At 41.2% G+C, this 27,281-nt stretch overlaps 3 protein-coding genes across 3 annotated transcripts; all 3 read left to right on the top strand.

The window, feature by feature from the left end:
* Positions 1–5,347: 5,347 nt before the first annotated feature.
* LOC142202867 (olfactory receptor 1500-like) lies at positions 5,348–6,271 on the top strand. The gene has a single exon (XM_075273220.1). It carries the CDS (start codon positions 5,348–5,350, stop codon positions 6,269–6,271), a length of 924 nt encoding a protein of 307 aa, XP_075129321.1.
* A 9,143-nt stretch (positions 6,272–15,414) lies between these two features.
* LOC142202866 (olfactory receptor 1E16-like) lies at positions 15,415–16,332 on the top strand. The gene has a single exon (XM_075273219.1). It carries the CDS (start codon positions 15,415–15,417, stop codon positions 16,330–16,332), a length of 918 nt encoding a protein of 305 aa, XP_075129320.1.
* A 978-nt stretch (positions 16,333–17,310) lies between these two features.
* On the top strand, positions 17,311–26,507 carry LOC142202863 (olfactory receptor 1E16-like). Its single transcript, XM_075273215.1, has 7 exons — positions 17,311–17,332; positions 19,152–19,229; positions 22,913–23,061; positions 23,376–23,469; positions 23,611–23,707; positions 24,200–24,293; positions 25,542–26,507. Exons 1-7 carry the CDS (start codon positions 17,311–17,313, stop codon positions 26,505–26,507), a joined length of 1,500 nt encoding a protein of 499 aa, XP_075129316.1.
* The last annotated feature ends 774 nt before the right edge of the window (positions 26,508–27,281 follow it).

The following is a 27,281-nucleotide window of genomic DNA, read 5'->3' as shown; positions in this document are numbered from 1 at the left end:
GAAAACTAACTTAAACATAAGGAAACTTTTCCCTGACTAAACAGGAGACTGGCTACGAGTCTCCCACCTTGGCAACAACAACGGGTGGCACAGTACCTGCTTTGGAGGTCCGGTCTGGACAGTTCAACTCTGTCTGTGTGGTGCCACCCTGCTAGTCTTCACACTCAGACTGTTATTAGGGCCTGATTAGTCAGCTGACCTCCCTGGTGTGAGTCTTTACTACACACTCTTTAGGTGCCTGGCTGGAATGTACCTGTCTTCCCAGACCACACCCTTCATTATATATATATATATATATATATATATATATATATATATATATATATATATATATATAATGTCTGAGTCTACTGAATCTTTGGATAACTATCAGCAGACAACCCCACTCCATATACTACAAAATAAAGATCACATCACTCTCCCTCCTTATAAGGTCAATTTATAAGTTATTATAGGGTTAAATGATTTAATATTATTGCAAACAGGTCAATGATGCAATGACCTAGATATTATACCATATACAAGAATATGAATATTCTACAATGATGTATCTGCTCCTTTGTGTCTAGTGATGTCTCTATTGGGATTAATAACCAGCCATCTTAAAACTATAAATACTGGGATTGTAAGAGATCAGCAGCACCTTACAAGGTACGGACCTCTCAGGTAAGACGTGTACAGATGTATCAAGCATCACAAGGGTAACACACTGTGCCGAGGAATCTTCTTATCATATATTATAACAAAAGCCATTAAAATATATAAGAGATCATTCTGTACTGTGCTGTCTATACCGGATATATTACACTGACCAGTGAGTTAGGAAATAGGTAGTAATAGAAAAAAAACATTCATTTGTTGGATTTCTTCTTTACTAATACATTTTTTTTTTACTTATTCTTATTTTTTTTCTTATGCCATATTCTTTATTTTATAAAGTTTTTTTTTGCTAGATACAACATTGTCTGTGAATTTCAGATAAACTGTTCCTCTATTTCTTAATAGTTTTATTAACAGTATACAAAACCATGCATTGTCTTAAACTCCCACAAGTTCTTTTTTTTCCATTTTAAATGTGAGACTCCTGGTACTTACGTTACTTTCTAGGGTTGAGTGATCGGGAAAGATCGGATTCCGATCGTCGCCCGAGCAAATTTCACGATCGGGATCGGCTGGAAAATGATCAGAAATCAGATATAGAAGTCTCAAGATCAACTCAAGTCTAAAAGTGACTTTTCCCATAGAGAAGCATGGAATAGGGTTGAGCGATCGGGATCGGGAAATATCGGATTCCGATTGGTGATCGAGCAAATTTCACGATCGTGATCGGCTGGAAAATGATCGGAAGTCGGATTTTAAAATCGATCCTGAAATCTCAAGATCGGCTCAGCCCTATTACTTATGTTATATTACTCCAGATTTTGGGAGCTGTCTATTGCAAATCTAGATCCGGAGAATTATGGAGAAGTATATAATATGGAGATGTATATAAGGCTAATATAGACTGTAAAGAAGGATAAAATAATTGTATTATAATGGAGGGTAAGCTTTCATCAGTCCATTGTTCATCTATCATAGCATCAGACTGAAAAACTATTATTATGTCGGATGCAGAAGGAGCACATTCTATCTGCATCCATCATCATTCACTGCCATGTTAAGAACAAGACAGATCAGAGCAACAGACTGATGTGAGCTTAGCCTTATTTCTGTATTTTATTATTAATATATTACTATAAGACGCACCAGGTTTTAGAGGAGGAAAATAGGGAAAAAAAATTTTGAAGCAAAAAATGGTAAAATATTTAATATATGCGAGTTGTAGTTTTGCAACAGCTGCAAGGCCACATTGACAGGTGACCCTGCAGCTGTACGGGGACGCATAGAGTGGTTTTTTTTGCGGGGCCAGAAGTACTTTTTAGTTATACCATTTTGGGGAATATCTATTGCTTAGATCACCTTGTATTGAAAAAAAAACCGGTGGTTTATGATATATGATTTTCTACTTTTATATATATATTCTAGGGACAGGAGGTGATTTAGAACTTTTATTTATTTCATATTTTTATTATATATTGTGAAAGCTTTTTTTTTTTTTTTTTTTTTTTACTATTTTATTCCCCCCCGGGGGCTTGAACCTGCGGTCACTTGATTGCAAGTCCCATAGACGGCGATACAACTGTATTGCCGTCTATAGGACATTCTGTCTATTAGTATTACGGCTGGTCATAGACCCAGCCATAATACTAATATAGCCGTGACAGGTCGGGGAGCCTCATTAGGCTCCCGGCTGTCACCCGAACAGGTCGGCTCTTGCGATATCGCCGCGCAGGAGCCGGCCTGCAACTTCACAGGTATGGGGCCGGTGGGGACCGGCCCCGGGGGAGAAGGGGCCACCGATACTGACCCGGCATCCGCTGTACTAGAGAGGCGGATGCCGGCGAGGAATAACGCTGGCACAGGTGCCGGGGCCTGAGACATCGCTACGCTCCCCTGCCCTGCATGAAGCCAGCGGCGGGGGGACGGAGGAGCGGAATAGCATCGCCGCTGCTGGCTTCATGCAGGGCAGAGGAGCGCAGCGATGTCTCAGGCCCCGTCACCTGTGCCAGCGTCTATCCCTTGACGGCATCTGCCTCTCTATTACGGCGGGTGCCAGGCGCCACATTCGGACTATAAGACGCACCCTTCTTTCCCCCCCAAATTTTTGGGGAAAAAAGTGCGTCTTATAGTCCGAAAAATACGGTACCTCTATTCCTGGAGAGTTTGTGCTAATACACAGCAGTCAATCTGAACAGGCAGATCTGCAATGAAAAGGGAAAATGGAGCCAAAACCAAAGCAACAGGAGGTGGATTTCAGATCTGTCCAAACTTCTAGTAAAGGTTGTAGGAAGCAAAGCAGCTAGTGCAGGGGAAAATAAGTAGATCAAAATTTTCTTCTTACAAAGCATTGTTTTTAAAAATAAGATTTGTAGATTCCTGTGGAATATGTTGGTGTTATATAACTAAAAAAAATATTATTATTATTAAGATAAGATAAGATAATCCTTTAATAGTCCCACATTGGGGAAATTTCAGTATGTTACAGCAGCATAGTAATACAGATACAGGATAATACACAGTAATATATTACAGACGTAGACACACATATGCTGAGAAGAGAAGATATATTAGGAGTCCATAGCAGCTAAGGAGAAACGGAAGAGAAAGAGGAAGACTTCATGGTCATCGTCATAATCGTTCTCTGCGCGGAGTGATCTTCGCTTGGTTTGATGTAGATTATACAGCCTGGTCACGGTTGGAAGGAAGGACCTGCGATAGCTCCTTCTCACACTTGAGATGAAGCAGACGGTCACTTACAGTGCTGCCAAGTCCCATCAGGGTCCCATACATGGGGTGGGATTTGTTCTCCGGCATGGAGGTCACCACAGACAGTATCCTTCTGTCACCAACCACCTGTACTGGATCCACAGGACAGAGCTGGCCCTCCTGATCAGCCTGTCAAGTCTATTTCTGTCCTTGGTTGATATACTGCTCCCCCAGCAGGCCACACCAAAAAAGATGGCTGAAGCAACCACAGAGAAGGTCCTAAGAAGTGTCCCCTGGACTCCGAAGGCCCTCAGCCTCCTGAGCAGGTAGAGTCTGCTGTGGCCCTTTCTGTGCAGCGCCTCCAGGTGATCAGCCCAGTCTAGTTTATTATTGAGGATCACGTCCAGATACTTATAGGTCCTGACTATCTCAATACATGTCCCTTGGATCTCCACTGGGGTCGGAGCACCTCTCCATTTACTAAAGTCCACCACCATCTCCTTGGTCTTCCCGGCATTAATTCTGAGCTGGTTCTGCTGGCACCATTCAACAAAATCCCGGTTTAAGTCTGTATTCCCTATCGTCACCATCAGTGATAAGGCCTACTATAGCAGAGTCATCAGAGTACTTCTGTAAGTAACAACTGGATGAGTTGTGCCTAAAGTCAGCAGTGTACAGTGTGAAGAGAAATGGGGCAAGAACTGTACATTGTGGTGCCCCTGTACTACAGATCACAGTGTCAGACACACAGTCCTGGGCTCTCACATACTGAGGGCGGTTTGTCAGGTAAGTCTAGGATCCAGTTGGACAGGTGATGGTCCACACCACCAAGGTTCAGCTTTTCCCTCAGTAGCCCTGGCTGAATGGTGTTGATCGCACTAGAGAAGTCAAAGAACATTATTCTGACGGTGTTCCCGGGTTTCTCTAGGTGAGAAAGAGCTCTATGAAGAAGGTGGATGATGACGCCATCTACCCCAATGCCTGGCCGATAGGCAAACTGGAGGGGGTCCAGAGCGGAGCTCACTAGGGGATGTAGGTGTGTCAGGACCAGTCTCTCTTGGACCTTCATCAGGTGGGATGTCAGTGCTACAGGTCGGTAGTCATTGTAGTCCATTGGGTTGGGTTTCTTTGGGACTGGTACCACGCAAGATGTTTTCCACAGTCGAGGTACCACTCCCAGCTTTAGACTCATATTGTACATGTGCGTAATAATGCCACCTAGCTGGTCACTGCACAATTTAAGAACCCTTGCACTTATACCATCAGGTCCTCCAGCTTTGTCTGCTTTAATCTTCTTGATTTCCCTACACACCTGAGACTTCTGCAGGATCAGATAGTCAGGTTGCAGTTGACCGCAGGTCGGTGGGGGTTGGGTCTTGGTGTGTGAGGAGAAGGGGGTTGTCTGACATGCTGGTGGAGGGAGCATTGGCTTGGAGTCGTATCTATTGAAGAATAGATTAAGCTCGTTAAGCCACTTCCTGTCCCCTACTGTTCGATGACCTGTCTTTTGTTTGTGTCCAGATATATCCTTAAGGCTATCCCACACCATTATTATTATTATTTCGACTTTTCTTCTTCTTTAAAGGTCATTCAAAGTCAATTACTCAGTGGGAAAAGAAATAAACCACAGAGAAAGTTTTCTTAATAAGTTGAAAGATCTGACATGTATAAGGCGGTCCTGAGATGTGATTGGAATAAGAGTATTTGCATTTTTACACTGCTCCAGTTTCGAAATATGGATAGGAAATTGGGCCTAGTTAGCCTGTCTACATGTATAAACACTACATTTACCAAGCTACAAAACCTGTCACTTTTATTACACTTAGAAAGAGGACTAATATCTCAGAAGTGTTAGAATGAAATATACGTTAAATTTATCAAACAACAAGCAACATTTCATAAATTTGGTGTAAGTTACAGCAATGTAACGCAGAAAAACTGACTTTAAAAAGTTTTCTTATGATCAATTCTCCCCATTATATCTGTGTATTCTTTGCATAGTACATAGTCATACATATGATTTGCATATCATATTACTAAAATGCTTGGAAATGAAACATTTTATGGAGATTTTACATTGCAAACCTTCTCCGGACCTCATAGTTCTTCTATTGTTCTTATCCTGGGTATTTTCCTGATGTATCTCCTGTCTGTCCTGGGAAACCTTATTATTATAGTAGTTGTATGTTTGTCTTCCCACTTGCATACTCTGATGTACTTCTTCCTATGTAACTTGTCTATCCAGGATTTAGCTTCTGTCTCCAATGTCCTTCCAAAGCTCCTGGTCATTCAAGTCACTGGAGAAACCCAAATCTCCTTCCTAGAATGTCTCACACAGATGTTTGCATTTGCAGCTTGTGCAGAATCTGAGTTTTTCCTTTTGGCTTTTATGGCTTATGACCGATATGTCGCTATTTGTATCCCCTTGAGATATTCCATCATTATGAATAAGAGAGTCTACGTGACACTTGCCCTTCTCTCCTGGATAGTCAGTTTCTTGAACTCATCGCTTTATGTCATCTTAATATCTCATTTAACATTTTGTGATACGAAACTTATCAGCCATTTCTTTTGCGATATCAAAGCCTTGATAAAGATTTCCTGCAGTGATATCACACTTGTGAACAAAATGATGTGGATAGAGGAAGGTATCATTGGGTTTTTACCATTTGCCATGATTTTGACTTCCTATGCTTTTATCATTTCCACCATCGTGAAATTGAAGACATCGGCCACAAGACTGAAGGTCTTCTCCAGTTGTTCCTCTCACCTTACAGTTGTCTTCCTCTTCTGTGGGACTTCACTAAGTCTTTACCTGAAACCTGACTCTAAAGATTCCTCAGAACTGGACATGAGTCTTTCATTGTTATATGTTGGAGTAGTCCCAGCCTTAAACCCTCTAGTCTATAGCCTGAGGAACCGAGAAGTCTTAAAGGTTTTGAGAATTTCTCAAATTATTAATTAATATATGTCAGGATACGGAGTCGCCGCGGTCTCCTTGCTGCGCGGCGTCTCCCTGGGAGACGTGTTAGGAGTTCTATTGGGTGTGCTTAGGTCATTAAGGGTTAATCTTTTCCTTGCTCTCAGTCTCCATGCTGTTAGCCATCAGGTGTGTTCTCTGCTGCTATTTAAACCCCACCCAGGCATGGATCCTTGCCAGCCATTCACTTTGTGGTTCCTGGTTCCCCTGCTCAGTCTGATTCCCTGTCTGTTTGTATTCGGTCTGTTTTCTTGGTTTATTTACCCGGCTTGTATTTTTGACTATCCCTTGTCTTTTGATTTGGTACCTTTATTATATCTCCTGGCTCGACCTCTTGCTCATCTGACCTCGCCTTCTCTTCTGTGTCTTGCTGGGACTTGTGGTCCTCCCTGGTTCCATGCTGTTTAGTCTTTTGTTTTGCATTGCAGTTACACTGTGCTTTCTGTTTAGGTGTGACCCCGTGACTCCAGTCCCTAGGACTTTCAGGGTCTCCTCTCCCCTTATCCTAGCCGCCAGGATAGAAGCGTAAGGAGCCGTGGTAGGCGCACTTCAATTAGGAAGTGCATTGGTCTGCCTCATCTCAGATATTACAGCATAGTTATAGCTGCAGGGCCTGCGACCCCTTTTGTCATTAGTTGCACAGTGTTGCTTTCCCAGCTGTGTCACTTTGCACTGCCTGACCCTGACTCCAATCCTTACAATATAGTTATTGGAGATCATGTAATGTTATATGGTTCTCCATTAGTTTAGGTGGCCCTTGATGCTTGGATCTCAGTTTCATGATGTCATAGTGCCTCACACGACCAATGACTCCCGAAACAAAACTGTCGAACAAATCTCGTAATTCGTGAACTTTCGCAAGATGAATCTTGTTAGGTTCGCACCATGCTCCTATTATCTTAAAAAGGGTTCTCCGGGAATATGCCAAAGATGTAAAGAATGACATATAAACAAATATTTAATGACAATTCTACATTCTTAATTGGTTCAGGAAATACACAAATGTGGATTTCTAAGGTTACTGGCTAGGAAGTTAGACTATGCGTGTATTGTCTTATATGAATATATGAGGAGACGATGATGGATAAAGAAAAAATAATTCTATACATTGTCATAGATGTTGAAATTATATTAGGCCTTTTTTGAAGCATCACTTGTTACCCCTTTGCTTGACCCCTGAGGTTCAATAAATGACTGTATTCCATACATTCCCAGCTCTGTTAACGAAACATCAAGGTCTTTTGTAAATGAACATTTTTTTCTCTAGATCGTGGAACTGACTCTCCATCACATGGAAGAGAATTTTATCATATTTTCCCAACAATCTTGGTAGATCCCCTGGGAGTTTGACTTTTTGGTCTGTTGGTATCAGTTAAAAAGGGAAGACATCCAATGGACCGCCACCAGACTCTAGTAGTCAGTCCTAGTTTGTGTCCTTAATGGAACAAATCTGTTTTTGTGTTCTTCTGGTCCCCCTATGTAGGTGTGAACCAAGAGTTGTATAGAATTTTTTTCCCACAAAACTTTCTACAGTATGTGAGAGCCCGGGGCTGTGTGTCAGACACTGTGATCTGTAGTTCAGGGCCACCACAATTTACAGTTCTTGCCCCTTTCTCTTCACACTGTACACTGCTGACTTTAGGCACAGCTCATGTAGCTGTTACTTACAGAAGTACTCCGATGACTCTGTAATAATAATAATAATAATAATAATAATTATTATTATTATTATTTATATAGCACCAACATATTCCGCAGCGCTGTACAATTGTAGGGTTCAAATACAGACAGAAAGGATACATTACAAAGAAATAGTCATTTCACACAATGGAACTTAGGGCCCTACTCGCAAGAGCTTACAATGGTAGGCCTCATCACTGACAGAGACGACGGAGTACAGAGACTTAAACCGGGACTTTGTGGACTGATGCCAAGGAACCACCTCAGGATTAATGCTGCAGAGACCAAGGAGATGGTGGTGGACTTCATTAAGTGGAGGAGTGCCCTGAACCCAGTGGACATCCAGGGGACAGGCATTGAAATAGTCAAGAGCTATACGTACCTGGGTGTGCTCCTCAATAATAAGCTGGACTGGGCTGATCAACTGGAGGCGCTGCACAGAAAGGGCCACAGCAGACTCTACCTGCTCAGGAGGCTGAGGGCCTTTGGAGTCCAAGGGCCACTTCTTAGGGCCTTCTTCAACTCTGTGGTAGAATCAGCCAATTTCTTCAGAGTGGCCTGCTGGGGGAGTAGTATGCCAGCCAGGGACAGAAATAGACTTGACAGGCTGGCTTGACAGATGTCCTGGGGAGACCCCTGGACCCAGTTCAGGTGGTGGGAGACAGAAGGACACTGTCCATGGTGAGCTCAATGCTTGAGAACAACTCCCATCCCATGTATGAGACCATGACAACAATGGGCAGTATTGTCAGTGATCGACTACTTCACCCCAAGTGTGAGAAGGAGCATTATCGAATATCCTTCCTCCCAACCACGGTCAGGCTGTATAAACAACATCAGAGCAAGTGAAGATCACTCCGCACAGAGAACTAAATGGTCCTGAAGTCTTCTTTTCTTTTTAGTTGCTATGACACCTAGTATCTTTTTCTATCTGCTATGAGCTTGTATGTCTTCTTTCTTGTAATATATTACTATATTATCTATGCTGCTGTAACACACTGAATTTCTCCATGGTGGGACTATTAAAGGATTGTCTTATCTTACCATCTTATCTTATCTCATCTTATCACATCTTATATCAATCTGCTAAGCTCCTCCTGCTCTGTAACAAGTGTTATAAAAATGGGTGTGGAGCTGTAGTCTAAAGTTGCACTGTCTAAAGCTTAGGTATTGTTAGTAAATGTTCCCCAGTGCAAGGCCAGAAAGACTATTGCTTGTCATCTAATTTTGGACTCATAAAGAAGACACATATAAATATATTAAAAAAAACATTTAAGACTGAGGTCCCATGTGGCGTACACTGTAGTGTTTTACAGTCACTGCAAGGTGGATGGGATTCTAGCTAATCTTATCCACACCTTTCAGAAAAATCCGAACTGCATGCACGCTGTGATTACCAAAACTATTGCGGTTTTGGAAATCACAACATGTCAATTACACTTACGGAAATGCCAGTGGTTTCATTATAGGTATAACTGAAACAGCTCCTGGAACCTTCTGTATTTGCTAACATGGGTATCTTCCTGTTCTGTTTTCCTACAACTACCATGATGCCTTGCGCTTCACTCAGGGCTGACTCCTTCTCTCGCTCCCTCCCCCTCCATTTCTCACTTACAGCCCCTCCCTTTCTCACACCACGTCCCTGTTTCCCTACCTAAATCCTCCCTTACCCGTCTTCCTGGCAGGATCTTCTTGGTACAAGACTTCACTTGTTCTGGGTCGGCCGCTCAATTGCATGCACAATAGAACTATAGTGCCAGCATGAGCAGTAGTCGACACTGCAACTCTATTGTGCAGGTCTGGCGCTGCTTAGATTCTAAAAATCAACTCTTTTAACTTTCCAGGTATCAAACAAGTAAATAGTAGCCCCTTTTTAATAATCCTCACCGATAGGGAGCCAAAAATTAGAATTAAATAAATCATGGAACCTACAGCTTGCAAAACCAGGGCACGTTTTTATAGGGTGATGCACAGTGGTGTAACTAGGAATGGCAGGGCCCCGTGGCGAACTTTTGACATGGCCCCCCCCCCCCAACCGACACCGATGACGAAGACCTCGACCGACCCCCTCCTCCGCACTCTATTATGTCCCTTAGTAAGCCCTGCACACAGAATTATGTCCATTGGTCACCCCTGCACACAGTATTATGTCCCTTACTGGCCCCTGCACACCGTATTATCCCCCATAGTGGCCCCTGCACACAGTATTATGTCCATTGGTCACCCCTGCACACAGTATTATGTCCCTTACTGGCCCCTGCACACCGTATTATCCCCCATAGTGGCCCCTGCACACAGTATTATGTCCATTAGTGTCCCCTGCACACAGTATTATGTCCCTTAGTGTCCCCTGCACACAGTATTATGTCCCTTACTGGCCCCGGCACACAGTGTTATCCCCCATAGTGGCCCCTGCACACAGTATTATGCCCCATAGTGACCCTACACACAGTATTATCCCCCATAGTGGCCCCTGCACACAGTATTATCCCCCATAGTGGCCCCTGCACACAGTATTATCCCCCATAGTGGCCCCTGCACACAGTATTATGTCCCTTACTGGCCCCTGCACACAGTATTATGTCCCTTACTGGCCCCTGCACACAGTATTATGTCCCTTACTGGCCCCGGCACACAGTATTATCCCCCATAGTGGCCCCTGCACACAGTGTTATCTCCAATAGTGGCCCCTGCACACAGTATTATCCCCCATAGTGGCCCCTGCACACAGTGTTATGTCCCTTACTGGCCTCTGCACACAGTATTATCCCCCATAGTGGCTCCTGTACACACTATTATCCCCCATAGTGGACACTCATAAACAATTATTATACTCTGGGGTCTTTTCAGACCCCAGAGTATAATAATCGGAGACGTCAGAGACGTCAGAAAGGAGGCCTGGCAGGATCGTGGAGAGGTAAGTAACATTGTTTGTTATGTTCCCTTACCTCTCCCGATCCGCCGATCATTATACTCGGGGGTCTGCAAAGACCCCTGAGTATAATGATAGTATTTGTGGGCCCGCGTGTCACTTACCGATCCCACCCCAGCCAGTATCGGTAAGTGAATAGGGGCCCTAATGGCCAATTTTAAAAAAGAAAAAAACCGGAGTGATAGCGGCTGTCACTGGGCCCCCTAATGGCCCAGGCCCTGTGGCAGCCTCCTCCGCTGCCTCTACGGTAGTTATGCCCCTGGTGATGCAGTGTTTCAGTGTGAGAAATCTACAATAAAATATTCATGTGATACCAAAGTTGAGAGAAACATTTATCTAAAAGGAGTCATCTGACAAAATTGACATAATGGTCCATGAGGCCTCTGCGGTACCTCTGTATTCCCTTGATTTCTTAAGAAGATACAAAGAGGATATTTCATTTGCATTCTTTTTTTTTTTTTTTTTTTTAATGTAGATTGTAAGCCCACACAGAGCTCACAATATACATTTTTCCCTATCAGTATGTCTTTGGAATATGGGATGGAATTCCATGCAAACACGGGGAGAACATACAAACTCCTTGCAGATGGTTTTTTGTCCTTGGCGGGATTTGAACACCAGGACTCCAGCGCTGCAAAGCTGCAGTGCTAACCACTGAGCCACCGTGTGGCCCCTTTTCATTTGCATTCTTACTATTGTTAGTTGCTCGCTTCTAGCTGACAATACCTCCATTTATACAGTGTCTATTGGACCCTGTGCAGGAACCATGTGTGCTTACAAGAAACTCCAACATTATATAAATACATACAGCACTTTCCTATGGTCATACTCCAATTGTGTTAAAATTTCAGCTGAAAACACTCATTTTAATGGGTACTTGCCACTGTATGGCTCATTTCACAAAAAGCATCAGATATTAGATGGTGTTGGCTTAAAAAAATTGAGACTGTACACAAACAAGGATCGGTTCACATCTACATATGGGTTTTAGTTTGGGGACCCCCCAAACAGAATTTTGTTTAAATTATCACCTTGCTTCTATCAGTCCAATAATAGGCCCTCTGTCAAAGTCTTTCAACTAAACAAAACGTCTTTGAGTGCATGGCTGAGGCATGTCTAGCAGTCAATGATTCCTCAGCAAGGGTGCACTACCCAAAAGTCACCTCTGAGAGTTTATACCCCAATGTCTAATCAGAGCACTTGAGTTTTGCAGCATTCAGACATCCTATCCTTCCTACCTGGATGTTTTTTTTTTGTTGTTGTTGCATTTTTTGTACATAAGTGTATATTGATTTGTGACTGTTTGTGGTGATATATATATATATATATATATATATATATATATATATATATATATATATATATATATATCACTTCCGTGATGGGAATAACTGTTGAAATCCCCATAGAAATTCACAAAGGACACCAGGTATAAATAATGGCAAGAGAACAATAACCTACAGCACAAATGACTGCAGCGTCACACATCCAACATATCAAGGAGAAATTAGATGCACAAGATAAAGGTATTCTTCTTCTTCTTCCTATGGCTACAGAAAGTTGCAGATTGTTCAGACATTTACAGCTTGAAGACACCAGGACATTCTCCTGTATGAGCCGTGTCTATTACATATCAGCCCCATCTACTTTCAATTTTTAAGCTCTTATTTTCTAATCCATAGAAATTCCATCAACTGAAGCTTCACATATGTGAGAATATTGTATATGAATATGAATATTGTACGGCAGATTTCTATCTGACTACTTCTATTTGGTTATCTGTTATTCTGGGATTTCTAGATCTATTACTGGATTTTAGATCCCCCTTAACTCTAATATTGTTTTTTCTTGGCTGGGATATCTTTGGAATTGATTACTTGGTATTAACCCTGGTAAAATACTGTTCCGCTCTATCACCTTGTAGACAGAACATGAGGACTCACAGAAATCGAGATCTCTGAACAGAAGTTAAGACCCTACTAACCAGCGTAGCTAGAGCCAAGTTCATTTTACCAGTTAAAGAAGGTTAGGTTTGGGGGTCCGGATTTTGGAGAAGACAAGTTGATTCAGGGTTTTATACTGATTGCCCTACTTAGAGTTGAAACAGTTACAGTAGCATGGAGAAATTGGAACCAGCCTCATGTGTGTTTGATTTTTGCTTTCTTCTGGATCAGCAACTGTATGGTTGTTGGTTGGACTTGATGGACACGTGTCTTCATTCAGCCTCATGTACTGAAAGCCCAAAAATCTATTAAAAACGGAAGAGCTGTCCACACCTGTGTACCATACCAGGCGACAGTATGAGCCTAATGGGAGAGAAGTGTTTACTGCAACTACTGATGGGTGAACTTCATGAGATTTGTCGTGCAAATACTCACAAGTAGAGATGAGCGAATACTATTCGAAACTGCCGTATCGAATAGCACACTCCCATTAGAATGAATGGAGGCAGCCGGCGCGCAGGGGGTTAAGTGGCCGGCTGCCGACACAGGCTGTGTGCCTGTGTTCCATGAACAATCAGTCGCGGGTCTGAAGCAAGACTCCCTCTCTAATCTGGAGTGGAATGCCATGACGGGACGTTGGTGCACTACATTGGCATTCTGTCGCGGCCAGCCACGCGGTATACTCACATGTGGAATCCATTTCCCCTCGTCTGAATATACCCTTAGAGCTCCTTTGAGGTGAGGAAAGGTACGAGCTGTTTATTCTTTTTCCGCACCTTGCCAAGGCTTCTGATTATTAAACTCTGGAACCTAAAATTTGTCTAAAACTCATAAATGGGGTTGAGCAATCGGGATCGGGAAAGATCGGATCCCGATCGGTGATCAAGCAAATTTCACAATTGCAATTGGGTGGAAAATTATCGGAAATCAGATTTGGAAATTTCAATATTGGCCCATCCGTACTGTATATATGATATATAATTAGGAAAATAGAAAACAATGAAGCGGCACCACTGAAATTCAAGAACCTAAAACGGTCTTAGACCTTTTTTGAAGTAGCTGCAATATATGGAGTATGTAACAGGTAGCCACGTTGTCAGATAGAAAAACTGATCAAGCTTATAGGGTGGTGCTCTCTGTTTATAAAGTCCATATACAATAGTGAAAAAACAAAATGAAAAACAGGACACTCACCAAACAACGGGTCTAAAACGGGTCAGGCTTGCAAGCCTGATGAAATTTATATTGCATGAAATGATCATCGCTTGATTTGTCTATTTTCCATCTACTCTATCCCAATGCACTGGAATTTTTAAAGAGATGAAATAAAGTTCGCTGTTTTTAGACCCGTTGACTGGTGAGTGCCCGGTTTTTCATTCTGTTTTTTCACTATTTAATATATAATTAGGGTTGAGCGATCGGGATTGAGCAAATTTCACAATTGCAATCGGGATCGGCTGGAAAATGATCAGAAATCGGATTTTAAAATTGATCCTGAAATCTCAAAATCGGCTCAACCGTACTCATAAAGAATAAAGAATAGAGATGAGCGAGTAGTATTCGATCGAGTAGGTATTCGATTGAATACTACGGTATTCGAAATACTCGTACTCAATCGAGTACCACTCGCTATTCGAATGTAAAAGTTCGATGCAGAACCAGCATTGACTGGCCGAATGCTATACAGTCGGCCAATCAACGCTGGTTCTTCTCCTACCTTTAGAAGTCTTCTACGCGCAGCGTCCCCACGGCATCTTCCGGCTCTGAATTCACTCTGCCAGGCATCGGGCCTGGGCAGAGCCGACTGCGTGTGTCCGCTTGTAGTGCGGGCATGCGCAGTCGGCTTTGCCCAGGCCCGATGCCTGGCAGAGTGATTTCAGAGCCGGAAGATGCCGCGAGGACGCTGCAAGGAGAAGACTTCTCGGAGGATGCAGCCCGACCCTCACTCGTGGACTTGGGGAGTGTAATTTGATTGAACGTTGCCTACCCCTGAAACGAGCATTTTCCCCCCATAGACTATAATAGGGTTCCATATTCAATTCGAGTAGTCAAATATTGAGGGGCTACTCGAAACGAATATCAAACCTCGAAAAATTTTACTGTTCGCTCATCTCTAATAAAGAACCCTACCTGCAATGCTTACCGAGTAAAAATAGTTTGGAAAAGAAACCCAATTATCATGGAAAAGAAGCAGGAGCCAACATAACCCAGGTAGTTAGAGATATGGTGTTAACCAGCATCAGAAGGTTAATTTTTTGAACTGGGCCCCATGAGCTCTCCATACACCCTGACTCCTGGATAGCTATGATTGTGGTATTAGGGAGCCTTCACACAAAGTTACGCTCTGATCGCGCGTATCACATTGTAAGCAATATTTTTAAAAAGCCTCCCATTAATTTCAATTGATCACCCATAGAAATCAATGGGATCTGTTTTAACGCCGCTCATTCTGAACGAGTTCACGTTCAGAATGAGCGGAGCGTATATTCCATGTGAAGGCTCCCTTAGTGATAACAAGGAATCTCGGCTATGTTTATACAACTTGAAAATATTTTTTTCTTCCATTCAGGATAATGAACAAGTCTGTTGCCCAAGGATTTTATTTGATAGCCTTTTCTATCGATGGTGTGAGGCAGCCATTGTTGTTTCTTGTCTTCTTAGTCATTTACTTCATTGGTGTTCTAGGAAATCTCATTATTCTTCTGGTCATTGTCATAGACAGACATCTTCATACCCCCATGTACGTCTTCCTAAGTAACCTTTCTTTTGTAGACATCTGTTACATGAATATTACCCTTCCAAAACTGATGTCCATTCTACTCTCGGGGGACAATTTTATACCTTTTATACTTTGCTTCATACAGCTGTACTTCTACAATTTCATTGTTGGGACGGAGATTATTTTGCTGTCAGTCATGGCCTATGATCGGTATGTGGCTATTTGTAAACCCTTACAGTATTGTCTCATCATGAGACAGAAGCACCTTGTCCTGATCTTGTGTGTGAATTGGATTTCGGGTTGTTTGAACTCTTTGATTTTCATTTCCTTTGTCTCTTGGCTGCCATTTTGCCATTCCACAACGATTCATCACTTCTATTGTGACAGTAAAGCTTTAGCAAAAATTTGGTGCCCCACAATATCCTTCCAAGTGATTCTTCACCTTGAATCTTTACTGTTTGGACCTATCCCCTTTATGATTGCTTTATTGTCCTATATCCAGATCATCAGGACCATATTGCAAGTCAAGTCAACACATAGCAGAAGAACGGCTTTCTCCACCTGTACGTCCCATCTTACTGTTCTCACTATCTTCTATGGAACAGTTATTTGCACCTATATGAACCCAGTCTCCGAAAATTCAGAAATTTTTGATCAGATATTCTCGGTATTATACACGGCAGTGACTCCCATGTTAAACCCTTTGATATACAGTCTTAGAAACAAAGATGTGAAAAATGCTCTCTTTCTTCTTATGTCATACAAACATTAGAGTCTTTTCTCCTCTGCAACAGGTTTTTACAGGACTATCAGACCTCCATCATAGTTGCATTTAGAAACAAAGACATAGTGGGCACAGATATGTCTCAAGTTCAGGAACAACAGAAGGGTACACAGAAGGTTCAGGGTCAAAATGAGGCCTAAATAGGCTCCAGCCCCACTGCTGAACCCCCTGACCCTAGAAGTGCCAGTCCCAGCACTAGAAGGAAACCAGAACCCCTGCAGACTAATGTTTGGTTCAACATTCCAGGCTTGTGTAACACCCATCACATGTTGCTCTCTTGGACATCAGTGATTTCACTACTAAAAAGCTATTGGGCACCTCCACTTCTGAGTTTGATGCGCCAGAACTGATAGACCTTGTAATGAGCCCACTTGTTGACTCCAATATTTTGCCTGGACATCCATCTCTTAGCTTTTGAATGGATGGACAAAATTCATTTTCTATTCTTCCAACTGTCAGGGCACTGACACATGATGCAATTTGGCAACTTTCTAGGCTGAGAAACTGTTATCGTTGATGCTGTTGATGATGCTGTTTCTATTTTCTTGGGAAATCTTCTTGGTTGACCTTTGAGTTGACCTATGGCTTAGGAACCAACCTAATAACACTGTGAGCGATTAGGAAATGTAAGAACAGGTTGTAATATGTAGTATATAAGAAGAAAAAAAATTCCACCAACAAGAGTAGAGATGAGCTGTTTCGAATAGCACACTCCCATAGAAATGAATGGAAGCGGACGGTATGTAGACTTTGCCAGCGGCTGACCGCTTAACCCCCCACGTGCCGGCTACGTCCATTCATTTCTATGGGAGCGTGGTATTCAAAACAGCTGTTTCGAATAGTGTTCGCTTATCTCTAACCAGGAGCAAAACAGAATCTGCATAACTAATCATATGCTAAATAGTTACAAGTCACATTTATGTATCAGATAGCCAAGATGGTTGTCTATAAAATGGTGGTCGTCTCATGTATGAAGCTGTAGTGGATGGTGAGATATGGAGCCTGAAAATCACAAGGTCAAAACATTGTTACTAGAGATGAGCGAACAGTAAAATGTTCGAGGTTCGATATTCGTTTCGAGTAGCCCCGCAATATTAAACTACTCGAATCAAATATCGAACCCCATTATAGTCTATGGGGGAAAAATGCTCATTTCAGGGGTAGGCAATGTTCGACCAAATTATACTTATCAAGTCCACGAGTGAGGGTCGGGCTGGATCTTCCGAGCAGTCTTCTCCGTGCAGCGTCCCCGCGACATCTTCCGGCTCTGAATTCACTCTGCCAGGCATCGGGCCTGGGCAGAGCTGACTGCGCATGCCCGCACTACAAGCCTGGCAGAGTGAATGAAGAGCCGGAAGACGCCGCGGGGAAGCTGCACGGAGAAGACTTCTAATGGTAGGAGAGGAACCAGCGTTGATTGGCCGACTGTATAGCATTCAGCCAATCAATGCTGGTTCTGCATCGAAATTTTACATTCGAACAGCAAGTACTACTCGCTCATCTCTAATTGTTCCCCGTTTGCTTGTCAGTGTAGAAATATATATCTATATACCAGAGCATTATGCAAAATAATATAAAGAAAGTATTACTGAATCTTTTATTCAGCAAAAATACTTTGGAGCCTGTTGATCATCTGTTTGGGCTTTTGCCTCATACACTGAGGATCAGTTCACACTGAGTTTTTTGGCAGTGAATTTTGAGGCGGAAACCCATAACACTGCACCTCCCTAAATTTCCTCCCTCATCTCTGTCTACCGCCCAACCCGTGCTCTCCGCTCACTCAATGACCTAACACTTACATCCTCTATTATCAGAACCTCCCACGCTCGTATACAAGACTTCTCCCGAGCTGCACCACTTCTCTGGAATGCTCTACCCCGGACAATCAGATTAACTCCCAATTTCTACAGCTTCAAACGCAAACTAAAGACACATCTTATCAGACAGGCCTATCACAATTTGTAACGTAAACCCTTCCACAGTTAAAATTCCTAAAATGAACCCTCCTCTGTTCTTGTTCTGTTCATTTTCCAATGCCCATTGATATCAACAGGGCTTGGCTACGTCACTTTGCACAGAGGTCCACTAGGTCTTTGCAAAAAAAAAAAAAGGATCAACATTTAACTCTTAATGTAAAATACAATTTAATATTATGATATTGCATGTGATGTTGCAGGAACGTACACAAGGAGGTGGTTACTCAGTTACAACAGCCCCCTGCTGACCTTGACTATCCACTGCGCTGATTTCCTTGATTCTTATTTAAGTCTCCTTGTTTCCTGCAAACAAATACAATAAGAATGCTGAAGAAATAGCAAAAACATGAATGTGAACAGAGCCCTAAAGAGGTTGTGGAGGATTAGAAGACATGGCTGCTTTCAAGAAGTGACCTCACGTCCATTAGTCATAGGGCAATGCTACAGCTCAGTCCCATGAATGAGACTAAGCTGCAGCATGACTATGTGACCAGCGGACATGATGTCAGTTCCTTAGAAGAAGATATCAGCCATGTTTTCTAATCCCGCACAACCCTTTTTATTAATAAGATTCTAGAAAATCCTGTTGGACAATAAAATATATGTTTAATGAATGGCCACCGTATAATCACAGATGAATAGCTGAATGAGATGTATTTCTATTCCTTGACATCCCCTTTAATATTTGGACTATTACTATGTGGCTTACAGTAAGGTTAGAGCCCGGTATACACATCGCTCATGTTACAATGAATGGCAGACATTATACTGGGATTGTATTTGTCTGAGGTAACTCTCGGTCATATCTCATTTGCTTTGTGTTACAAATAGAAGTTGATAAATCTGCAGAGACATTGCCGAGATTTCATACAGAATGGAATTTCATTAATCTTACACATTATCCGAGATGTAACACATTAACTATCATTACAAGGCTCAGAGGAACTTATTACACCAGAGGGATTGTGGGATCTGATCATTCAGTTCTTGGAAGAAACAATCTCATGTAAAAAATATTAACTGTTTATCTAATGTATAAGCCACATATTGGAGATTTACCTTAGTATATACAATAATATCTATCTATCTATCTATCTATCTATCTATCTATCTATCTATCTCCTATCTATCTATCTATCTATCTATCTATCTGTCTGTCTGTCTGTCTGTCTGTCTGTCTGTCTGTCTGTCTATCTATCTATCTCCTATCTATCTCCTATCTATCTATCTATCTATCTATCTATCTATCTATCTATCTCCTATCTATCTATCTATCTATCTATCTGTCTGTCTGTCTGTCTGTCTGTCTGTCTGTCTGTCTGTCTATCTATCTATCTATCTCCTATCTATCTCCTATCTATCTATCTATCTATCTATCTATCTATCTATCTATCTATCTATCTCCTATCTATCTATCTATCTATCTATCTATCTATCTATCTATCTATCTATCTATCTCATATACTCTATATATAATATCTATCATATTTCTATTAATGATAATAAACCTTCAACATTCCCTACAGTAACCTTGTAACATATCCAACTTTCAGGTTCAATGAGCAGATTTTATGGGTTTTAATGTTTAAGTTTATGATAATGATTTCAGTAAGAGATTGAAAAGAATAAAGAGAGATTGTTAAAGGGATCATTCAGGAATTTTACATTTATTTCATTAAATTAATTTTGAATCAACTGACTAAGCTCAGGGTTGGCCTTAGGATAAGTCATAAGTATCTGATCGGGGGAACAATAGGAGGCTCACACATAGATCAGCACCAAATACTCATCTGTGAGGGCTGCCTACTTCCAAAGACTCTCAGCCCACATCTCAGACTTCACATCTGCACATGAGAAGAGGAAACTCTACATCCTACTAGGAGAAGAGGAGGCCACTGTGGGGATTGTAAGCGGCCAATATTTGTGGCCGGCGGGCATGCACAGTCGGCTTTGCCCTAGGCCCGAGGCCTAGAAGTTTGAAGCCAACCCCCAGAAGAAGAAGCTGTGAAGACCCTGTTCCTGAAGAAGATGGAGTTCTCTTGCAGCATTGGGGACACCCCCAGTGCTGTTTGAGAGCTGGGGCCCACCCCCAGTGCTGAGAGAGAACTCATTTGCATACTGGCGTAAAACAGGATTTTTACGGAACGGCGGGGCGGAGAAGACATCTAAAGCAGGAGAATAGCCTTTCTCAAGGCTATTCTATCATTTTGTGGAGAAAAAAAGGTTGTTAATGGTATAATCCCTTTAAGTCTTAGACATTGTGCATTGAACTGTTTGCTGTATCCATCTTGCATCTGTTGGCATTGTTCAATAAAAGTAATTTGGCTTATCCTTCAACCGCTGGACTCCTATCTATCTATCTATCTATCTATCTATCTATCTATCTATCTATCTATAAAACATAGTGTAGAACACTGTCAGGGCTTCTAGGAACCTATCTATAAAACATAGTGTATAATACTGTCAGGGCTCCTAGGAACCTATCTATATATCATAGTATATAACATTGTCAGGGCTCCTAGGAACCTATCTATAATACATAGTGTAGAACACTGTCAGGGCTCCTAGAAACCTATCTATAATACATAGTGTAGAACACTGTCAGGGCTCCTAGGAACCTATCTATAATACATAGTGTAGAACACTGTCAGGGCTCCTAGGAACCCATCTATAAAACATAGTGTATGACACTGTCAGGACTCCTAGGAACCTATCTATAAAACATAGTGTAGAGTACTGTCAGGGCTCCTAGGAACCTATCTATAATACATAGTGTAGAACACTATCAGGGCTCCTAGGAACCTATCTATAAAACATAGTGTAGAACACTGTCAGGGCTCCTAGGAACCTATCTATAAAACATAGTGTATGACACTGTCAGGACTCCTAGGAACCTATCTATAAAACATAGTGTAGGACACTGTCAGGGCTCCTAGGAACCTATCTATAAAACATAGGGTAGAACACTGTCAGGGCTCCTAGGAATCTATCTATAATACATAGTGTAGAATACTGTCAGGGCTCCTAGGAACCTATCTATAAAACATAGTGTAGGACACTGTCAGGGCTCCTAGGAACCTATCTATAAAATATAATGTAGAACACTGTCAAGGCTCCTAGGAACCTATCTATAAAACATAGTGTATGACACTGTCAGGACTCCTAGGAACCTATCTATAAAACATAGTGTAGAGCACTGTCAGGGCTCCTAGGAACCTATCTATAATACATAGTGTAGAACACTATCAGGGCTCCTAGGAACCTATCTATAAAACATAGTGTAGAACACTGTCAGGGCTCCTAGGAACCTATCTATAAAACATAGTGTATGACACTGTCAGGACTCCTAGGAACCTATCTGTAAAACATAGTGTAGGACACTGTCAGGGCTCCTAGGAACCTATCTATAAAACATAGGGTAGAACACTGTCAGGGCTCCTAGGAATCTATCTATAATACATAGTGTAGAATACTGTCAGGGCTCCTAGGAACCTATCTATAAAACATAGTGTAGGACACTGTCAGGGCTCCTAGGAACCTATCTATAAAATATAATGTAGAACACTGTCAAGGCTCCTAGGAACCTATCTATAACACATAGTGTAGAACACTGTCAGGGCTCCTAGGAACCTATCTATAAAACATAGTGTAGAACACTGTCAGGGCTCCTAGGAACCTATCTATAAATCATAGTGTAGAATACTGTCAGGGCTCCTAGGAACCTATCTATAAAACATAGTGTATGACACTGTCAGGACTCCTAGGAACCTATCTGTAAAACATAGTGTAGGACACTGTCAGGGCTCCTAGGAACCTATCTATAAAACATAGGGTAGAACACTGTCAGGGCTCCTAGGAATCTATCTATAATACATAGTGTAGAATACTGTCAGGGCTCCTAGGAACCTATCTATAAAACATAGTGTAGGACACTGTCAGGGCTCCTAGGAACCTATCTATAAAATATAATGTAGAACACTGTCAAGGCTCCTAGGAACCTATCTATAACACATAGTGTAGAACACTGTCAGGGCTCCTAGGAACCTATCTATAAAACATAGTGTATGACACTGTCAGGACTCCTAGGAACCTATCTATAAAACATAGTGTAGAACACTATTAGCAGTGTTTGGGAGAATTTAAAATACAAGAAATTAAAATAATATTTAAAATACTTGTCAGGTATTTGTATTTTGTAATTAAAATCCTTTTTTTATTCAGTATTTTGTATTTGTAATTAAAATACTTTTAGGAAGTATTTTACATATTTTAATTACTGTCTAAATTCATAACAAATGTTGTAATTTAAATAACCCGCCTCACCAAACTTTAAAAAAAAACAACAGCGCGAGACACGTCATTACTCTCGTTTCTTGTATCTCGTGCAAGATGTGATGAGAGGAGGGAAAATTCCAGCGTGTTCCAGCAAACACAATTCTGCCTTGAAGCGTGATTTATTTTTATTTTTTAATAATCCCGATCGCATAATCTATTCTGTAAAATTACTACAAAAATGTAGGAAAATCGTAATACCAGTGAAGGGGACGCAACCGACAATGACTCACATCTCGAAGACCCACATCTTCCTGCAGTTTTGGACGGAACTTTTTTCAAAATTAACAAGACTAAAACTGAAGCAGCAGGGGCAGGACAAAAAGTGTCAGCTTACTGCAAGGCCTGTCCGAACAAGTTAATCACGGGTCAAATAAATTCAACATCCAACTTCCTTAAGCACTTAAGGGTAAGTTATTTCATTACATCATGGATTGGTTTTTATTTTACAATCCCCAACCCCGAAGCTCATTTTTAAAATCTATATATTACGCTTTTTGGTAAACTTTTTTTTACATTATATTACCATTAAAAAAAAAAAAAAAACCTAAAAAAAAAATATGCGGGAGAAATCTGTAGATGGACCATAAATGCAATAATGCAAAAATACCATAGACTACAATTAAAAAACCCTTGTGAAGTTTTGGTTTATTAAAAATATTTAAAATAATTAGCGATTTTGCAATAATTATGATGACTTTAATGTTTTGTTTTGTTTTCAAGAATGTCCATCCAAGCCTCGTACAGAAGTACGAAAAGTATAAGGAATCGAAAGGCAGGCAGCGCAAAGGTGACCAGACCCAACAGCCTCGAGCACGTGACGATTCAACCTCGGTTAAAGTCCAGACATCATGGACTTTGATGAAAGAACGAAAGAAGAATCACGCAATAACCCAGAAAGAAGTGGACGATCTTGTCATGAACTTTATTGTTTCCGAAGGCCTTCCTCTTTAAACAGTGGAGAAGCAGACTTTAAAGAACTTAGTTGAAGGCTTAGCACCAGGAAAACGTGATCAGCACCAAAAGACCGGATCGAAAGAAAATACACCGAGCTGGTAAGCACAATGCAGAGCATGTTGAAAAGTGCTGACAGTGTTTGCACAACAGCCGATTTATGGTCGAGTAACCGGAAAAGCTACTTCGGCGTCACTGCTCATTGGATCTCCAACGATTTGGAACGGAAATCAATTGCCATTTCTTGAAAAAGGCTCGTATTTTTAACAACTGAATTGGCAAAACCAGGAAGAACTGACTGTACCCCGCCCTGGTGTATGTCACTCACTATCATGGCCAAGTCTAGTGAATTTGACTTGAAAAAATTTTTAGGAGATGGGCTCATCTCTAATGGATAACTATTAGCAACGCAGACAACTCCAGTCTATGTGCTGCAAAATAGAGATTATATTGCTGGCCTCACTCACATTGCTCACACCCTGACAAGAACAATATTTAAAAAAAATACATTTTATAGAGTTTATAGAGTTAAGTCATTTTACTGTCAATGATGTGAATATTTTTAGATTATGAACATGTTCCTTTGTGTCTAGTAATGTATCTATAGGGAATATTATCAAGTCATCTTCAATCTATAAATACTGGGAGTGTAACAGATCAGCAGCTCCTTACAAGATACGGCCTCAGGTAAGACATGTACAGATGGAGAAACATGTAACATCACATGGACAACACATGGAGCTACAATATGTTGTCACAGAAGAGGAGACATCATCACTATCAGTATATTGAGGGCCATTTTCTAGAGACCACTAATGATTGATATATTTTATAGAGTTTATACAGCTATGTCACTTAACCAATATCAGCTCCAGGTTTCTGACCTATGTATGGTCCAGGGCAGGTCTGGAGTAGTCATCAGCCCAGGTGTGGGTCATAAGCTCATGACTGGCCCATAAAAGGCTGAAGAGCAGATCCAGGGAGTGAGAGGAGGCATCTGGGTCTGTCCTGACACTCTGAGTCTGGTGAGGCTGTGCTTGTCTGTTTGTTCATGTGGCTGTTAGTAAGTCAGACATATAGTTAGCTTATTATTATTGTTTAGTTAGTAGCTCAGACGAGCAGGATTTTGTTTTTTTCTGCCACGTTTACGCTGTATTTTATTTTGCTCATTTTTTGTGCCTGACCTAAGGTTTATTTATTTTGCTGTGTTTTTGTAAATAATTCTGTTCGCTACAGATTTTGTGCCCCTGTCTCTGACTGATTGGGTCCGGTAAGTTGTCCATTATAAGCAACTGTTCGCTTTTTTATTTTTCCCTTCAATTTTTAACTTCTGCAAATTTACATAATTGTCTTAAACTTCTACAAGCATTTCTTTGTTTTTTTTTATCTGTTTTTAAATATAAGGGTCTTGGCACTTATGTTCATGCGAGGAGGATGTTTAGCTCCACTGGTTTTGGCAGACCCCATCATAGTTTATAGGACGGAGACCCAAACACCAGTGTGAAACTAGCGCTAGTGTTATGTAAATACACATTATTATTAGCATTATTTTTACAGTTTTTGCTACTTTTCTTCTTCTTCTTCAAAGAGCATTCAACGTCAAGTGGAAGCGAAGATAAACCAAAGAGAAAATTCTTGATATGCTGAAGGATCTAATGAGTATTATTTGTCCCCAGATGTGATGAGAGTAAAATACAATATGTACAAAACTGAAAATATCTGCATGACGTAGCTTACTAAATCTTATATCAATTCCGAATGAGATTGGTCTTCAAAGACTGGAATTTTGTTTTTTCTGTACAAAAAAACAATCAAATGGTGAAGCTCCGCATTCCAGAATTTTGCTGTAAAAAGCTACAAAGTAATTTATGACTTTTGATCTTATTCTCTCACAAACTGTAACTTTTTGTCATTATTAGTCTGCTCCAATTTTAGAATGTTGATGGAAAAGTGGGCGTGATCTGCGTATCTAAGATGTATAGAGATATATTTAATGAAACGGTTCAAGAAGATTTTACCTTGAAAATCTTCTCCGGACTTCATGGTACTGTTGTTCTTATCCTGGGCATTTTCCTGATGTATCTCCTGTCTGCACTGGGAAACCTTATTATTATAGTGGTTGTATGTTCAGCTCCACGGTTACATACTCCGATGTATTTCTTCCTGTGTAACTTGTCCATCCAGGATTTACTCTATGTCTCTAACATCCTTCCAAAGCTCCTGGTCATTCAGGTCACTGGAAAAACCCAAATTTCCTTCCTAGAATGTTTCACACAGATGTTTGTATTTGCCGTGTGTGTGGATACAGAGTATTATCTGTTGACTTGTATGGCTTTTGACCGATATGTTGCTATTTGTATCCCCTTGAGATATTCCATCATTATGAACAAGAGAGTCTACATTACACTTGCCCTTATCTCCTGGATGGCTAGCTTCTTAAACGCATTGCTATATGTCTTCCTAATATCTCATTTCTCATTTTGTGATCCCAAAAGTATCAGTAATTTCTTTTGTGATATAAAGGCCTTAATAAAATTGTCCTGTAGTGACGTCACCCTCATGAACAATGTATTATGGATAGAGGAGTATGTTATAGGACTGTTGCCATTTGCCATGATTTTGACTTCCTATGTTTTTATTATTTCCACTATCCTGAAGATCAAGACATCGGCTACAAGACTGAAGGTCTTCTCCAGTTGCTCCTCCCATCTGACGGTTGTTTTCCTCTTCTGTGGGACTTCACTAAGTCTTTATATGAAGCCTGACTCTAAAGATTCCTCAGAAATAGAAATGAGTCTTTCATTGTTATATGTTGGAGTAGTCCCAGCCTTAAATCCTCTAGTCTATAGCCTGAGGAACCGAGAAGTCTTGATGATTTTGAGACCTAGAATCATTCATTGATACAAATTGTAATATTTATTACATATAATGTAAAAAGATTCTTTGAGTTCTAGGATATAAACATTTGTATTGTGGATAACACTGATAAAGATACAATGCACTGTCTACCAATAAGTATTTGGCCAGCTGTGGTAGAATAGAAAAACAACATTTCTTCCTATCCAATAGTTGGTAGAACCCAGCAGATGCTTCCTTATGGATGGTATTGAGCGACACAATACTCCCGGATGCCTGGTGAAACTCCTGGTGTATGTGAGCCATCGGTTGGGTGTGGTTTCTCTGGCCAGCACTCGTCGGTCTCTATCTCCAGTTTCGAGTTTCTGCCGACTCGAGGAACACTCCGACAATTGCCATTCACCTTCCAATTTTTAATCACATAGGCCACTGTCGATTTGGGGTAATTCAGTTCGCTTGCTATGTCCCTTAAGGATCAACCATTTCTGTGGTACCCCACAAATACCCCTTTCTCAAACTCTGCACTTTGTGGCATCTTGCATGCGACTATTTATACTTATTGGTGGACAGTGTAGTAGCATTCATTGACATGACAGAAGATTCAACACAAGCAGAACATTTCACACCTTGATGACACCTGTTTTGAATGAAGTAGTCACCCACCAATCCATATGACTATCCACTGCATGTGATCTCCTTCTGACACCTTCTATACCAGGTTCACTTTATGTACTGAAGACCCAGAGCACATTAAATCCCACAGTCCAGGTTTCTCACAGTCTGTAGGTCAATGACAGAAAATACCCTACTCCTCAAAAT

The sequence above is a fragment of the Leptodactylus fuscus genome, chromosome 5, assembly GCF_031893055.1.
Source record: "Leptodactylus fuscus isolate aLepFus1 chromosome 5, aLepFus1.hap2, whole genome shotgun sequence".
In the NCBI taxonomy this organism is placed as follows: domain Eukaryota; kingdom Metazoa; phylum Chordata; class Amphibia; order Anura; family Leptodactylidae; genus Leptodactylus; species Leptodactylus fuscus.
The sequence above is the reverse complement of the archived record's forward strand: the minus strand, read 5'-3'. Positions and strand labels throughout refer to the sequence as shown.

What these genes read in the sequence shown, in the direction of transcription:
- LOC142202867 (XM_075273220.1), top strand. Translation starts at nt 5,348, where the DNA reads ATGCTTGGAAATGAAACATTTTATGGAGATTTTACATTGCAAACCTTC.
- LOC142202866 (XM_075273219.1), top strand. Translation starts at nt 15,415, where the DNA reads ATGAACAAGTCTGTTGCCCAAGGATTTTATTTGATAGCCTTTTCTATC.
- LOC142202863 (XM_075273215.1), top strand. Translation starts at nt 17,311, where the DNA reads ATGTATGAAGCTGTAGTGGATG. An exon ending in GTATGAAGCTGTAGTGGATG is followed by an intron (nt 17,333 to 19,151) that starts GTGAGATATGGA and finishes TGTTACAAATAG; the next exon opens with AAGTTGATAAATCTGCAGAG. An exon ending in CTTACAAGATACGGCCTCAG is followed by an intron (nt 24,294 to 25,541) that starts GTAAGACATGTA and finishes CTCCAATTTTAG; the next exon opens with AATGTTGATGGAAAAGTGGG.